Raw genomic sequence first — 16,240 nt, 5'->3', positions numbered from 1 at the left:
TTAATGAAGTTACAGACTTCAAGTCATGTATTACAAATGTATGGTGTCCAAACATGGCATTCCCTAATGCCTCTAGCTTTTCCTACAAAAGCTCAAGACACTACACTCTTCCATAATGACTTCCACAATTTCCTTTCCTACATCTGCACCCATGGAATTTTCTCCCCCCAGAGCCCATGCTTAATTTGACTATGTAATTTCTTTGACCAAGAGGTCACTATGTCATAAGGCCAAGTTTTCTAAAAGGCTATCACTCTTCTGAGATTCTCCCTGCAGCAGATGAAGAAGCCATGATTTAGCTTGCTGGGTGATGAGTCTTATGACTATCACACCAGCTGAGGTCAATGAAAAAAGTGAACATTCCCACCCCAAATACAACTTCTGCCAAATGCCAGGTTTGAGATGGATCATTCAGGTGTGGCCAGCCAGTCTACACTGAAGGAATCATCCTGTTGCCCCAGAAATGAGAAGCTTTTGCTGCTTTAAACCAGTAAGTTAGTAAGGATTGTTATACAAGAAACCTAAGGGATACTGTATCTTAACAGAGCTTAACAATATCCTAAAGAGACTGCCAAGATCTAACTATGTAACCATAAAGTCTACTTTGAAATAGGTCAACAAATTAGAAGAGAAAATTATTTTTCTCCTAGAAACTCACATCAATATATATAATTTTTTAATCCATTAAATTGCTGACAAACACAAAACATACATTTGGAAATAGTACTTTCCTCCTTCTTTCCATCCCCTTTCCACCCTTCTTTCATCTTTCCCTCCTCACTTTTTTCTCTCTTCCCCACTTTGCTCCCCTGTCCTCTTCTGTCATCTCTTTCCCCAGCTCTGCTCATGGCCTTGACAGGGAATTGAACCCTGGACTTCATGCATGGTAGGACAAGTGCCCTATGAATTATATCAAGGTATATGTATAGACCTAAAGCGTAGTTTTAAACACTGTCTAATATCAAAACCTACTTTCTTACATCTTTGTTTAGTAAAGATCAAGTGACAACTCCAAACAAGTAAAAAGAATAGTATTTTTACCAGAAAAATGCTACTTTTAAGTGCATAAAGTACAGTGACACTAACTGAAGGGGAGGGCCTTACATTTAGAAGGCGAACACTTGAAATGTTAAGACTTTTCTACATGAATGCTCTGTCACATAGGAATTAAATTTTTTTTTCTATTCATTCATTAGGTACACTCCATTTCATAGAGAAAAACTGAATCCAGGTAAAACATTTTAAACAATTTACAAATGTGCACAGTAAGTATCCCAGAAGCTAGCCAGTCAGGTTCCCCTACATGGTAAGCACAGCTGGACAGACTTCCAACATCTGTGCCTAAATGATAAATAGCTACAGACTGGCTTTGGAATCCTAAATACCTTGCTAACAAAATAACATCTCCTTCAACACTCTGGGAACTCACTGCACCTTTCTTAGCTTAGGCCACAATCTCATCTTCAGAGAAATAGCTTTAAAACTGTAATACAGCAAAATACTATTCCACTCTGTCCACAACTCCCAGTTCTACTTCATTTGAATCATCTGAGCTTCATGTGTTCCCGGCCTTTCATCACAGCCAGTTTACCAAATTGCACACGGATGATGCCAGCACTGCTGGGATGACTATGGGCATGGTCGTTTGTCCAACAGAAGACTGTCCCGTGGTCCGGTAACAATTGGAATATGAGAAATAATAGGTGCAGAAGCTTGTCAAAGGAAATCATCCCAAGCAGGAGTTATTTAGGCTGGAACATCCAAGCTTGCCTTGATCTGACAGGACCAGTACTGACACTCCACTGAGCAACAGTCCTCTAAGGAATTAGAAATACTCAGAAGTCACACTCAGTATACATCAGCTCTCCAGTCTGAGAACGCTGCCACGTTTGCTTAATGCTATCATCTGTCCTCTCTGCAGTCACCTGTAACGTCTGTGAAATAAATACAAGTCTCCAACCAGTTTTCTCTACAAAATTCAACTATTACTTGTATTAAGTAGTCTACAACATCGAGTAATGTGCCCACTGCCAATGGACTAAGATCAGCCTTTTCCAGATGTCTAAGATCCAATCAAGGTGCTGAGTACTTTGCTAACTGCTACTCAAACAGAAGATTGTGGGTAGGGCAAAATGAAAGGAAATGCAGCAAAACAAAACGCTAAAGCTTGTCACACACCATCACCAACTAGACATGAAGCAGTTAATCATTTTAACCTGAGTGCGGCACTTCCTTGAGCTTATCAGACATTCCGTGATCACTGAAGTTGTAGAAAATTCCAGCTTTGGAGCAATTCCCTGAGAGATTAAAAAAAAAATGGTATCATTAAATATTTCCATGAAAAAGATAGAGTCAGTGGTGAGAACGGGGACTGAAATGACAAATACTTGTCAAGACTCAGCACAGCATTTGTTAGTTTGACCTACTTATTACTGTAAAGAACATAGTAATGACAAATGTTACTAAGCAGCAGCTTCATTGCTAATGATTTGGCTAGGAACAATTATATTACTTTTATAGAGTAATCAATTGTTTTCATTTTCAAGTGTCTCTGTCAAAGTGTTTGAAGATTTTGACATTAGTCATAAATGTGTGAATGTATTTAATTGATTTCAACTCTCCTTACATTTACAATTAATACATTTAACTATATAATTAAAAAATAATTATTAGCTTTATTTAGCCATTCCATAAATTTCACGTACATCAAAACACCATTCCCTATTTTATATTTATATTTATATTTATATTTATATTTATATTTATATTTAACTGTCCATTAATTTTTATTTTATTATCTTTTAATACATTTTAATTAAAATAGAATTGCATTACTTTCCCTTTCTGTTTTATCTCTCCAGCTCTTCCTATGCATGCCTATCCTATTAATATTTTTTAATGGAATAGTTTGGAATCCTCACAGATGTGCAATCTTCAAACAGAGGAGGTCTCTGAAGTTTTTCCAAAGCTTTTTTTTTTCTATAATATACTTTACATTCAGGTATAGATATTAATCAGTATTCTATTTCTATCAACATTTCAATAATCAGCTTAAACACTTTTGAGGTAAGTAAAGAAATAGAGATAGTTCAAAGGGACAGTGACGAAGCACCTGAGGAAACATCTAGAAGCCCACATTACACGCACCTTTAACCACACTGCTGATCCCTCAAGTAGTGTCTGCGCCAGTCAACAGGAGTCAGACACTGACCAAGCCCTCTGCAGACCCTATCTGTGACCATCTAAGTTTAGAATTTAAAACACATCCATTCCAAAGGGCAAACTAAACTGCCTAAAAATCAATATCAATGACACATACTATTCCCCCTTATTAGGTATCTACTACTCCATATAAGATATTTCTCTATAACTTGGTAAGTGTGGTTCATATTCAAAGACTCAGAGCTACTTTTTCAATGGATTTATAGCAATATACTTACATAAATAAGCAGTCTTCCTTGTGACTATAAATTGCATTCTTCTTACATACAAAATACACTATGCTCCCAAAAGAAAAAAAATAAGAAAGCAAGAAGTCTTAACCTTTTACAACTGTACAAACTCAGCTTAAAACCCAGTGTTGACATATAAAGTGGCTCCTCAAATAAGTAAGGTTCTTTGGTCAAAGCTCCTTATAGCTCATGATAGCTCGTGGGATACAGCTCTTCACAGTCAGAAGACCTGCAATTTAGGAGACAAGCTATCTATATGACCAACACCCACTGCACCCATGCAGCAAGCACAGGCAGTCACTGGAATAGTCCTGTTCAAAAGGAGACAGAATGGAAATAACAACCAGTATAGCTGGTGCCTAGCAACACTGAAATGCAGAGAGGGGTGTATTAAAGAATTTCTGGAAATACCATCATGGGTCACTTAATGATGAGGATTCAGACTGAAAAAAAGTGTCATTAGGCAATCCATCATTACGTACACTTTGAGAAAGCCGGTTAGTATGGCTTGTTGTATAACTAAATATACGCCATTCACCACCATTGTATGAATAGTCCAACTGTAATAAAAATGTCAACAAGTAACAGACTGCCTTCTATTACCACCTGGCATGCGACTCTCCACTTGAACCTTCCCTGAGCATTCTCATCATATTGTGGGTTCCCAATATCTAACCCAGTATTTTTACCAGACCTTTGAAGTCTAGTCTGTAACAGGACTATTGATATGCATAGATTTATCTTAGAGAATTAATTCACACAACTGTTGGAGATAACAATTCGGAAATTCAAAGGGCAAATCAGTAAGCTGGAAACTAAAGAATGAGCTGACACACTATTTTGAGCATGAAAGCCTATGGAGTAGGCTGGAGTATTAGGATTTCTATTGCTTCCATGAGGCAGAATTCTTCCTGCCTCATAAATCTTCAGTGTTTGCAGTCTCCACCTTGATGAGATGAAGATCACTCCCACTGTCAAGTAGTAATTTTTATTTGAAGTCAATTGTTTATGAATCTTCACCACATCATCAAATTCCCTTACAGTAAACGTCCCTGTTACTGCATGGGCACCAGAGCCTAGCCAAAATGACAAAGTGAAGTCACACCATGCAGATGTAAGTTCTCTATGGAGCCTATTGTAAGAAGTTATTAACTCACTGAGTCCAGTCAAGAGGCATCTGTTAAATACTCCTCCATAAGATACTGAATGTGAGCATAGTTCAAAGATGAGAGTGCTTTGGGGCTCAGAGTCTATGAAGAAAATAACCATGAGCACTACCGCCATGACAACCACAGTTAAAACATATGATCATCTTGATGCTAAATCAATCCACCCAAGAACCCAAGCTATCTACTGGTCACTGTGCTTTGTCCGAGCTTACAAAGTAAATCCATAAGAGTGCCCGGATTTAATTCCAGATACTGGTTTGAACCCTTGTCACAGTAGTGGGACTCAAAGATGATAGCTCAGAATTACAAGAATTCTGAAGATGAGTCATTGTTGCTTGACAGGACCACAAACCACTGACTAGATCACTTGTTTTTACTTATATGTAAATGCAATTATTGATATGGCTGGACTTATGCCATAATTTTGATGTTCAGTTTATACTCTGTTCCATGTCTTCTGTATTCTTCAGTTCTTTCTAGAAAAGCTACCCTGTGTCCCCCTCCCCACCGCTGACTTTCAGTGATAGGTGAGAAAATAAATTCATAGCTACAGTTGGTTTCTCTGGGTTTCTTTTCATCTCCCACTGTCTCCCCTGTGCATGACTTTTGAAGGAACATAGGAAAGGGAGAGGGCTTCTCTTCACCCTCTTCTTGTCCCTTTGTTTCTGGATCTGCCTGTCAGTCTCTTAGAAGGTGTGCCATTGACCCCAGTCAGTAGAACAATGGGCCTTGTGAAGTTGTACAGTTTCTCCTTGTGCTACCAACAAGATCCACCACTGTTTGCTGGCAGAGCCAAGCCAATCACATCACCTCTCAACTCCTTGGTGCCAAAGCTGCTGCTCCTTGTGTCTATTTTCAGTCGGTAAAGATTACAGTTGTCACTGATGAGTAGGCATGGGAACGTCCCAGGCAAAGGAGTCCCAAATTCCTGCAATATTACCTAAAATGGGCCAATTTTGAAGAACAAAAACAACACCTCATCTGCTTGCTGTAGTTGTTAGTCTGTATTCACTGCCCGACGTTGAGTATGGTAACTTTGACCCCGTTTCACATTTGCTTAATCTACACAGACGACCTGTCAAACTCTTTACATAGCTGTTATTGGAAGTCCTGATTTTCATGTACCTTTTCTCAGTAATCAGACACCTTTCAAATATATGCAAAAGCAATGCAAGAGATAAAAGAAAATCCCCGTCAACAGTCTACAGTTGATTCTCTATTACTGTCTTTGTATGACAAAGCAACTTAAATCACCTTAAAGAGAACATAAACTTTATATATATATATATATATATATATATATATATATATATATATATATTTTCCTTTGTGAGCTTCCACATGACTCTTAAAATACTCTTTGAAGGCAGTTAAAACATAAAAGCTGACTAATGACTTTTAAAAATATCCCACAGAGGAAAGGTTTTTATAGATTGTTACAGAGTCAATTTCACACTGTTATTTTGAGAGTCCATAAAATTAGTTTAAAAACTATTTATCCAAATAATAAACTATTCATCCAAATAATTTCAAGCCCTGCAACTAACTTCTCCTTCTCTGCTTTTGAAACAAGTGGGCGTCTTTGAGTTTTTCTGAGAGGCAAGCTGATTTTCATGAATAAAGGTATGTTTAAATCAGGGAGTTACAAGAAAAGGTGGGAGAGCTTTGCGTGGTCGCACTATGGAGCTAATGATGCTTACTTGTCACACAATTATTACCATTCAATGCAGCACTTATGCTTAGGTGTACAATCTATGAACACTTTATCACCTATCTATCCAAGCTTTATTCAAGCTAGGCATTTTAGTTATTTTTATTTTTAATCATTGTTAACAAAACTACAAGAACACATCTTAATCTGGAGGTGCATGGAAGGCCCTGTGTCCCATCTCTAGCACTAGGGTGAAATAATGTTAACATGGCTTATGGGATATATTGAAGACACATACCTTCATAGAAGATAAAATGCTAGAAAATCTTGGTCTGTATTAAATACTGAGTTTTGATTGTTCAGCTTATATGACACAGCAGCATACAAAAATTCTCAATTTGTAAATATTTAAATGTTTATTAACATTTCCAATAAATCATATGTCTCAAAGACCATTTTTTAAATTTGGGTTTCCCTAAATCTTAAGACTGGTTATTGTTCAACTCTTTGTTGAACCTTCCCTAAACAGAAACAGAGAAAGGTAACAGAGAGACATGGGTCGGAGATGAGGACAGACAGTGCAGAGGAGAAAGGAGTTACAAATTGTCACAACAGTCAGCCAATATGACATGTGTTAGTTATGATGTTAAATGCCTTATTTTTTGAAAATTACAATCAGGATGGTTAAAATAGCACAATTATACAAAACAAGTTTGAAACTAAATTAAACTTGAGTTAGTTTTACACATACATGGTACTGAGGCCTCAGTGGTAGTTCTCACCCATGAGCCTACATCAAGAGCTGACTTGGAAAACCAGACTCACTTACTCTTAGTCCAGAAATCCTCCTCATGGTAACCTGGCGGTTTGAATCATGGTGCCCAGAAATTTGGTTTGGACCCGGGAACATGAAATCTCGTGTATTTTCATCATAGGTGGACAGTGTTTCTCCCACTATAAGAGAGATATCCTATGATTCAAATTATAACAAAACATTCTATTTAGAAACAAAATCATCAAGTATAATATATATAATGCCTGATGCCTTATTGTATGCCTGCTTGAAGTCTGTGTTAATCTTCTATAAAAGGAAAATTAAAATAAAGATACATTAAGTACTTTAATACATTTTCTTTCAGAAATACGCTATAGTAATTCTCTGCCTCACACCTTTGGGGAACAGGGATATTCATGTAAACTCAGTGAGAACCTAGGGACTCTTACAAAAGGAAGTTCTTTAAAAATATAAAGTTCATGAAATTTATACATCCAAAGCTTATTACCATCTTTAACATCTTTCCTATCTTCAGTCTTTTCTGTCTGCTGTCATAAGAGTGTAAGATTGGACATTAAAAATAATTGAAACGGTTTATAGACTTCGTGACTAGTGAATTAAGAATGTGTGCAATACTGAAAATTCTGGATTACTTGTATTTAATAAAATATAGGTATGTGTTTCATAAAATAAAGAACTCTGATAATCCTAGAAATCAGTATCAACAATAAACTAGTTTCTATATTTTAATAAGTAACCTCTTTCCTCAGGAACCAGTGTTTACCCTATAAATAAGTATGGCTATGACCCTCTTCATTCTCAATAATAGCCAACACACAAAAACCCTATTTAATTAAAAAAATATGTATTTTATTTTTAAAATCTCAAAAATTGATAAAATCAATTTATATTACTGTCACAAAATTATGAAGATATTATCGCCCACTTTCAATTATTTTAACGTACTTAACTTCAGAACGATGCATTCAATTGGCATTTATGTCTACCTTTCTGTATATACTGTTTTGACATATACACAGCAAATCAATGGGCTAAAAATAAGCATTGCTGTTAATTTGGTAGGGAGAGGGAGAGGAGAGATTTAGGAACATTTCACTGGGATGAGTTGCTTTAGGAGTCATCTTATCAATAATAATAAAATACCTGGTGGAACTAGCTGTATCAACTCGAACACTGCTGTATCATCTGAAAGTTTGAAAGAAAATTTCCTCAAGTCAAAAAGTCAGTAATAATAACTTGCTTCAGTCTACTTCATTAACAAAGGCATAAGTGCTTCCCTCCTTCCTTTAACTTCTGCTGTTTTCCATGAATGAAAGTCTCATTCAACTTTCCATTCATGTATTCCATCTATGAAGAAATATTAAATTCTCCATTCATGTCATAACTTGAGGCTATAATGAAAAAAATAAATATGGCCCTTTTTCTTATCTCTGTCGTCTTTGTTTGCCAAAATACATCCAACAAGATGAATCAATATGTATAAGCATCTGCCACCAGGCCTAAGAACCTGACTTTGACCCCTGGAACCCTATAATGGAAGCAGGGAAGCAAATTCCCATGATATACCCCTGACCTCCATATGTGCCGTAATACAAGAATAAGTGCCCCCAACAACAAATAAATATCAAAAATTAAAAGCCAAAATAATTGCTGCATACACAATATTCTTGTTTATCTGAGTTAACTATATAGATTTGTATAAATATGCTATTTCTTATTAAGATATAAGTAATAGAGTAATAGTGACAGTTATATATGTACCTTATAAAACATGTTGAATTTTAATATATCTGAAATATTTTATGACAAATTTTCAAAAATAAGAAAAAAATAAATGAATCATCTCTGTCCTCTGAAGCATAATTGCTACTTCCTCTAAATTCTGCTGTGTTCCATGGATGACATTTCACTCCATCATCAATATATTCCACCTATGAAAAAATTCTAAATTCTTCACCTAAGTCACTGTTGTAAGGTACAGTTGAAAAAATAATACAGCTCTATTTTTTTCTCATTTATTCATTTTATTCACTTCACATCCTTGTAGTCCCTTCCCTCCTCCCCCCCCAGGCCAAACCCCTCTTTCTTCCCTCTCCCTCCTCCTCTTTTCCTCATAAAAGGGGAGCTCCCTTTCCCATCCACTCCAGCTCATCAAGTTGCATCAAGTCTGAACTTGTCATCTTCCCCTGTGGCCTGTCAAGGCAGTCCCGCCAGAGGAAAGTGCTCTAAAAGCTACCAAGTGAGTCCTTCTCCAATACAGTCCCCACTTCTCTTACTAGAAGACCCACTTGAAGCATATGCTGCCCATCTGCTACATCTTTGCATGCGGTCTAGGTCCAGTCCATGCATGGTCTTTGGTTGATGCTTCAGTCTCAGAAAACCCCTCTGGGCCCTGGTTAGTTGGCTCTGTTGTTTTTCTTGTGGAGCTCCTGTCACTTTTGGGTCCTTTTCTCTTTCCTCCCACTATTCCTCAAGACTCCCTATGCATTGATCAACGTTTGGCTCTGAGTCTCAGCATCTGTTTTGAGGCACTGCTGGGTAGAGCCTCTCAGAAGACAACTCTGACAGGCTCCTGTCTGCAAGCTTAGCAGAGTGCCTTTCATAGTGTCAAGGGTTGGCACTCTCCGATAGGGTGGGTCTTTGTTGGGCTAGGCATGTTGGTTGGACATTCCCTCGATCTCTGCTCTACCTGCAATATCTTTATCCCTACATCTTTATCTCGTAGGCAGGGTAGTAATAAAAACTACATAGTGCTGACATAGAAGTAGACTGGTTAATAGATGGAATTGAATCCCAAACCCAGGGATAAAAAGACATACCTATAGTTTCTTGATTTTTGACAAAGGAGCCAAAACCATACAATGGGAAAAAAAAAAAAAAAGACAGTACCTTCAACAAATGGTGGATTTCTACATGTAGAAAAATGATAAGAGATGCATGTTTATCTCCCTGCACAAAACTCAAATCCGTGTGGATCAAAGACCTCAATATAACACCAGATACAGTAAATCTATTAAGAGAAAGTGGGAAAGAAAGAGCCTGGAACTCATTGTTGCAGGAGACAACTTCTTGAACAAAATACCAACAGCTCAGGCTCTAAGATCAACAATTAATAAATGAGACCTCTTGAAACTGAAAAGCTTCTGTAAGACAAAGGTCACTGTCAATAGAAGGAAAAGACAATCTACAGATTGGGAAGAGATCTTCATCAATCCTACATCCAACAAAGGGCTACTATCCAAAATATATAAAGAACTCAAGAAATCAAACAACAATAAACAAAATAACCCAATTTCTTTTTTAAAAAATGGGGCACAAAACTAAACATAGACTTCTCAACAGAGGAATCTTGAATGGCCAAGAATCACTTAAAGAAAGGTTCAGCTTTCTTAGTCATCAGGAAAATGCAAATCAAACCGAATCTGATATTCCATCTTACACCAGTCAGAATAGCTACGATAAAACAATACAGCTCTTCTTTTTATCTTTCATTTTATTTATTTGCTCATCTATTTGAGCCAGGCCTTTAGTATGTACCCTGCCTTGGCCTAAAACTAGCCATCTTTCTGTCTTTGTTCCTTGAGTGATGTGGCTTTTTCTTAAGAGTCTTAAATTCCACAAAGGAGATAAACATGAAATGAAATGAAAACTTCAATGAATATGTAATTATAATCCATAAGTACAATGAAAACCTTGGAGAATGTCATGAGATGCTATAAAAAAAAATACCCAAGGCAATCAGGGGGCCAGTGAAAGCTCTCAGTGGTCCTTAGCACCCATCAATAGCAGGAGTTAAGTGATAGAAACTAGGGTTGGGGAACAACGAGCATAGACTTTCTCAAACTAGAAGGAACAGAACATACAGATGCTCAAAATACAGCTGGGGAAGGTAGATTAGGTAAACCTGTGAACAAGGTTTCTTCAATAATGAACTAGAAAAGGTAGACAGCTAAAAAAAAAAAAAAAAGTCAATGCTAACACTAAGCACTGAAATATGTAAAACAGAAACTTGGCATAAAATGGAAATCCAGAGAGATGAGCCTGGCCTTGGGGGCTGTTTTTTCTTTCTGGTATCTGACAATCTGACAGACAGCTAACAGGTAAGAAATTAGCAGTGACTCTTGGTAAACTCATAACATGAGCCTTAGGGCACAGTCAAATTAGGAAAGTGAAATGCTCATCTATAGCCCCAAGGGAAAACATGGCCTTGGCAAGTCAGGAAAAGGAAGTTGGCAACTCAAGTCAGTGGCCTGATAACCTGACTTGATGAACCTGTTGGCTTTGTTCATAGAAGATTAAACCTGTGTTGGTTTGACTGAGCTTCTATAACCCCCATGGGCTTATATATTTAAGAATTAGGAGGTATAGTCTCATTGGAAGACATACATGACTGAGTGTGGGCTATGAGGTTTCAAAAGCACATGCCATTACATCTGGCTCTATCTATCTGTCTGTCTATCTATCTATCTGTCTATCTATCTATATCTTGGTTGTTGTATCTACATGTGAGCTCTCAACTACTGCTGCAGTGCCTGCCTGTCTGCCTGCTGTCAGGCTCCCTTCCATGATAGTCATGGACTTGTCTTCTGAAACTGTAATAAGTAAGCCCCCAATTAAATGCTTCCTTTCATAACTTGCCTTGGTCATGGTGTCTTGTCACAGCCATAGATAACTGAGATTAAAAACTAAGGAAATAAAACAGAAGATTCAGAAACTGAGCCTTTTACATACTCAGAATGTGCCATTTATACCACTTAAAGACACAGGCTTAAAAAGTGCTGTAAGACTTAAAGTCTGGAATGGAAGGCGCTTGGAAAAATTTACTCCAGTGTAAGACTCAGAGATGAGCAACCCTTCTGATATACCTCAAAAAGGTGACCTCAAGGATAAAGGAGGGTAAACATAAGCAATCAAAACAGAGCAGAAATATAGAAGTAGAGGCCTGTATGGTAGCTTGAAGGGAAGAGCTTTGAGTTTTACCTCAGGATCATCACTGGGAATGTTGGGGAAAAGTTCTCTCTGATTTTCAGGGTAAAGGAAGCATTTGGAAGTATTTATGCCAGAGCATTTGTAACAAGGCCTTCTCTTTGGGAAGAAAAATGTTTTTCCTCTGGTTCTATCTGCTATATTAAAAAAAAAAAAAAGCCTAATTCACCTGGTACAAGGGAAGTCTCAATTCTAGCCAGTCTAAGCTTCTACCAGAAAAAGGTGGAATACACATGTACATGGGAGAAAGGAGCTACTCAGCTATCCAACTACTCTGTCTTAAGGAGAGAAAAGGTCTGGAAACACTGGTAGAGTTCCCAAACAGGGGTGTGGGTTCATCAAAAGATAGCTCTACTTATAGAAGATAGAACACTTTTCCTCAGGCCTTACCAACACATCACAGTGGACAGCTAAAACAGTTCTTTCTCAGTACACCATGACTAGCTTTCAACAAGGTGCATGCAAAACTAAACATGAAAGACTACAGTGGCGAGATCTTGATCACACAAATGAGGAAAGTAGAGTGATCGAATCAAGAATTAAGAAAAAGAAAAAAAAAAAAAACTTGAGTTTTGGCTCAGTGTAGAGAACTTGCTCAACATGTATAAGATCCGGGATTTATTTCCATTACCAAAAAATATCTCCACAATTTTCAAAAACTATAAAATTCAAAGAGATCTAGCATAAAAAGTAAGCAGTTTGCAAAGACAGAAAGGTTATATAGGCATGTAAGCAGAGGTGGGTATTCTAAGAAAGGAACAAAAAGAAATGTTATATATCACAAACACTACAACTGAAATAAAGGATGACTGTGGAGAGCTTATTGGTAGGTGGTGTATGGCTTGAGAAAATCTCAGAGCTTTAAGGATACGTCAATAAAAACTTTCAGATCATCACAGAGAACAAGACAAAAGCAAAGAACAATTCCTAAGAATTGTGGGATAACTCCAAAGGATGTAATGTATGATCATCGGGACACCAGAGGAGGAAGAAGTAGAAGAAACTCAGATCCTTACAATGGTGGAAGGGATGGGGCAGGATGAATTATAGTTACTGGCATCCCCTGTCTCAAGTTTGTGTAAACACGCCACCATTTGTTCTCTATATTGTCATTTAAACAACCAGCTCCAATGCTGTGCAATGGAGAGGATAGGGTGGGACATCCTGGTCTGGAGGGGAGAGAGAGGAAGCAGGGGGGAGGAGCAGAGAATCCACAAGAGAGGTCTTGGAACCACATGGAGAGATGAGCTGGACCTAAGATATGACTAAAAGCAAGTATAATGGTTGAAATCTGAATGGTAGAAAACTATGCAGGCTTGAAAATCTAGGATGGAGTGACTATTGCCCAGCATTGTGCTCTAGGTTAATTAAATAAATCCCAGTCTCTGTGTGGTGATTTGGGTATACAGATGTTTAGAAATAACCACTGATTAACTAAAAGATAAATGTAAAATAAATATTAATAATACCCAAGATACAATCAATCATAAACAAAAAATCATGAGGGAAGTTTAAAAATACACTGATATGAATGGAAAAATTACAGTATATCAAAACTTATGAGACACAGAGAATATAATGTTAAGGTAGAAATTTCTAACTATGAATGATTACATTAAAATAAAAATTATCTCAAATGAATAGCTTACAGCTTAAAAAGCAGAAAATGAGGAAAAGCTAAACTTAGGGGAAAATAAAAATAAATATTAGAACAAATATAAGTAAAACAAAAATAATAAAGACAAGAATAGAATCAAAAGTTGCTTTTCTAAATACCAACAAATTTGCGAGGTATTTTTGTATATAAAGATGTTTGTTATTATTGTTTTTTTATATAAATACTTGTACACAAACTGCATTACCTACATGAAATTGACAGTTTTTAAAAAGACAAATAAAAACTAATTTCTAACTTATTAGAAATTTGTTTCTAATAATGATATTTCATAGCAGTCAAAAATCCCCCAGGAAAAAAAGTGTTGGACCTGATATTCACAAGTGAATATTGAAGAATTAATATCTATCTTTCTCAAGGTTGTCAGAATAAGTTGAAAAATTGGTGATATTTTGTACCTTATTATATAAGGGATGTATTTCTCTAAAACCAGACTCAAACACACAAGAAAGCTATAGAAAAAAAATCCTTATGCTAAAACTATCAATAAATACTAGTAAGCAAAATTCAGAAACACATTAGAAGTATTATACATTGTCAATGTTGTGGTTTTGATGAGAAATGTCTTCCATAAGTTTATGTTTGAACACTTGGTCTTTTCTGGACAAGACTGTGGAACCTTCAGGAAACAGGTCCTTGATGGAGGAGCATATCACTGGGGACAGGCTTTGATGATGTATAACTTTGTCCCACTTCCTGTTCTACCTCTCTGCTTCCTGACAGTCAGTCTGGGCTCAAACTCCTATTGAAATGCCTTCCCTGGCATGATAGAGTATAACCCCTCTAGCACTGTAATCCAAAACAAGCCCTTTGTCTCATTAAGTTGCATTTTGTCAGGGTATTCTATTATAGCAACAGAAAAGCAACTAATACAATAACAAAAAGGAATGTATCCCTGGAATGCAAGGGTAGTTCAATATATGAAAATTGATTGCTAAATTATACCTCATTAAGAAAATAGAAGAAAAAGCATGTGATCATCTCACTTGGAACAGATTTAACAATCTTTCATAAAGAATACTGAAAGAACTAGGAATACAAGTAAACTAACCCACCATGATAAAAAGCACATATGGAAAACCAGTAATAAACAGTGCACAGTGGTGAAAACCTACACATTTCTCTAAGATCAAGAACAAAGCAAGGATGCTCATTACATCTATTCAACTAGAAGTCATAGCTAGAGCAAGGAGGCAAGAAAATGTACAAAAGGTATTCAAATTGAAAAACAAGATTAGCTCTGTTCACACAGCATGAGAGCAGCTAAAAGAGATAGAACTTAGTGATATAGAATAGAGAACGCAAAAATAAATCCTTACAAATTGCTTCTTTTGATAAAGTGCCAGTACCATCTAGTGAAAGAAAGGAGGATCTTTTCTACAAATGGTAATGAGAAAACAGAGAACACATACGCAAAAGAATGATTTTACATCTATACCTAAAATACAAATTATAAACATCAACTCAAAATGACCAAGGACTAAGTCTAAACATCAAAACTTTAAAGCACATAGAAGAAAATGTAGGAGAAAAGCTTCACAACATTGGGTTTGGAGATTTTCGTGGATTAGACACCAAAGACAAAGGTGACAACAGGAAAAACTAGAAAACCTTAAAGTTTCCTGTATGTCTAAACACAGTATCAACAGAAAAGGCAATACTAGCAAATTAATTATTTAAAAATAATGTAATACCCAGGATAAATAGAAATCTCCTGCAACTGAAAAATTAAAAGCAAACAACCCAATTAAAACATGGCCAAGAGGTTAGAGAGATGGCTTAATGGTTACAAGCACTCCTTCCTGAGAACCTTGGTTTAATTCCCAGCACCCAAGTGATAGTTCAGCACTCAGTAATTGAATTCCCAGGGGATAAATGTCCTCAGCTGGCCTTCTCAGGTGATTCACACATGTAGTTCACAGACATAAACACAAGCAAAACAACTATATACAAAAAAAAATGGAAAATAACTTAAATGCTCATAAGGCTTGAATAGACATTGTTCCAGAAGAGATACATACAATCACTGATGGACACGTAAAAAGTTTTACCACATCACTGACAATTAGGGAAACTTAAATTTAAATCAAAACTAAAATGCTAAGGTTTGTGCAGTACAGATGTAAAATGGAACAGTTGCTATGAAAATAGATTCCTCCAAAAATGCTAAAAAATATACAAAGCAATATTGAAAATGAATAAACAATCCAAGTACCCATCAACAAAGGAACAGGAAAAATGTTTTATAAACACGTTTAAAATGGAAGACTCAGAAGAAACTTCTGATTTTCTACAACATGAACCTTGAAGGTATTCCATGTGAAAGAAGTCAGTCCTCAAAAAAGAACAAATACCAATTTCCATCAATAAAATACTTTTTTCATGATAATAGAAACAAAGTAGAATGGGTAGAAAAGGGGAATAAAGTTATTGCTTAATGCTGTCATTTTGAAAGATAAATTAGGAAGTTAGGGAAATGCATGGGGTGACTGTCACACAAAATTATAAATG

The 16,240-nt window shown here is 36.4% G+C and overlaps 1 protein-coding gene across 2 annotated transcripts in view; it reads right to left on the bottom strand.

Annotated features, from left to right (window-relative positions):
- Positions 1–16,240, bottom strand: part of Spata6 (spermatogenesis associated 6) — a 90,854-nt gene that overhangs the window by 46,348 nt on the left and 28,266 nt on the right. Inside the window, exons 4-6 of one of the 2 annotated variants that reach the window (XM_055628951.1) lie at positions 8,212–8,253; positions 7,102–7,226; positions 2,217–2,297 (exon numbers count right to left, since the gene is read on the bottom strand). In XM_055628951.1, the coding sequence (XP_055484926.1) occupies positions 2,217–2,297; positions 7,102–7,226; positions 8,212–8,253 (248 nt within the window). The remainder of the gene's footprint in view (positions 1–2,216; positions 2,298–7,101; positions 7,227–8,211; positions 8,254–16,240) is intronic. The other variant, XM_055628952.1, reaches the window with a different exon arrangement.

Source organism: Psammomys obesus, unplaced genomic scaffold (assembly GCF_907164565.1).
Source record: "Psammomys obesus unplaced genomic scaffold, mPsaObe1.curated_primary_1811, whole genome shotgun sequence".
Lineage (NCBI taxonomy): Eukaryota > Metazoa > Chordata > Mammalia > Rodentia > Muridae > Psammomys > Psammomys obesus.
The sequence above is the reverse complement of the archived record's forward strand: the minus strand, read 5'-3'. Positions and strand labels throughout refer to the sequence as shown.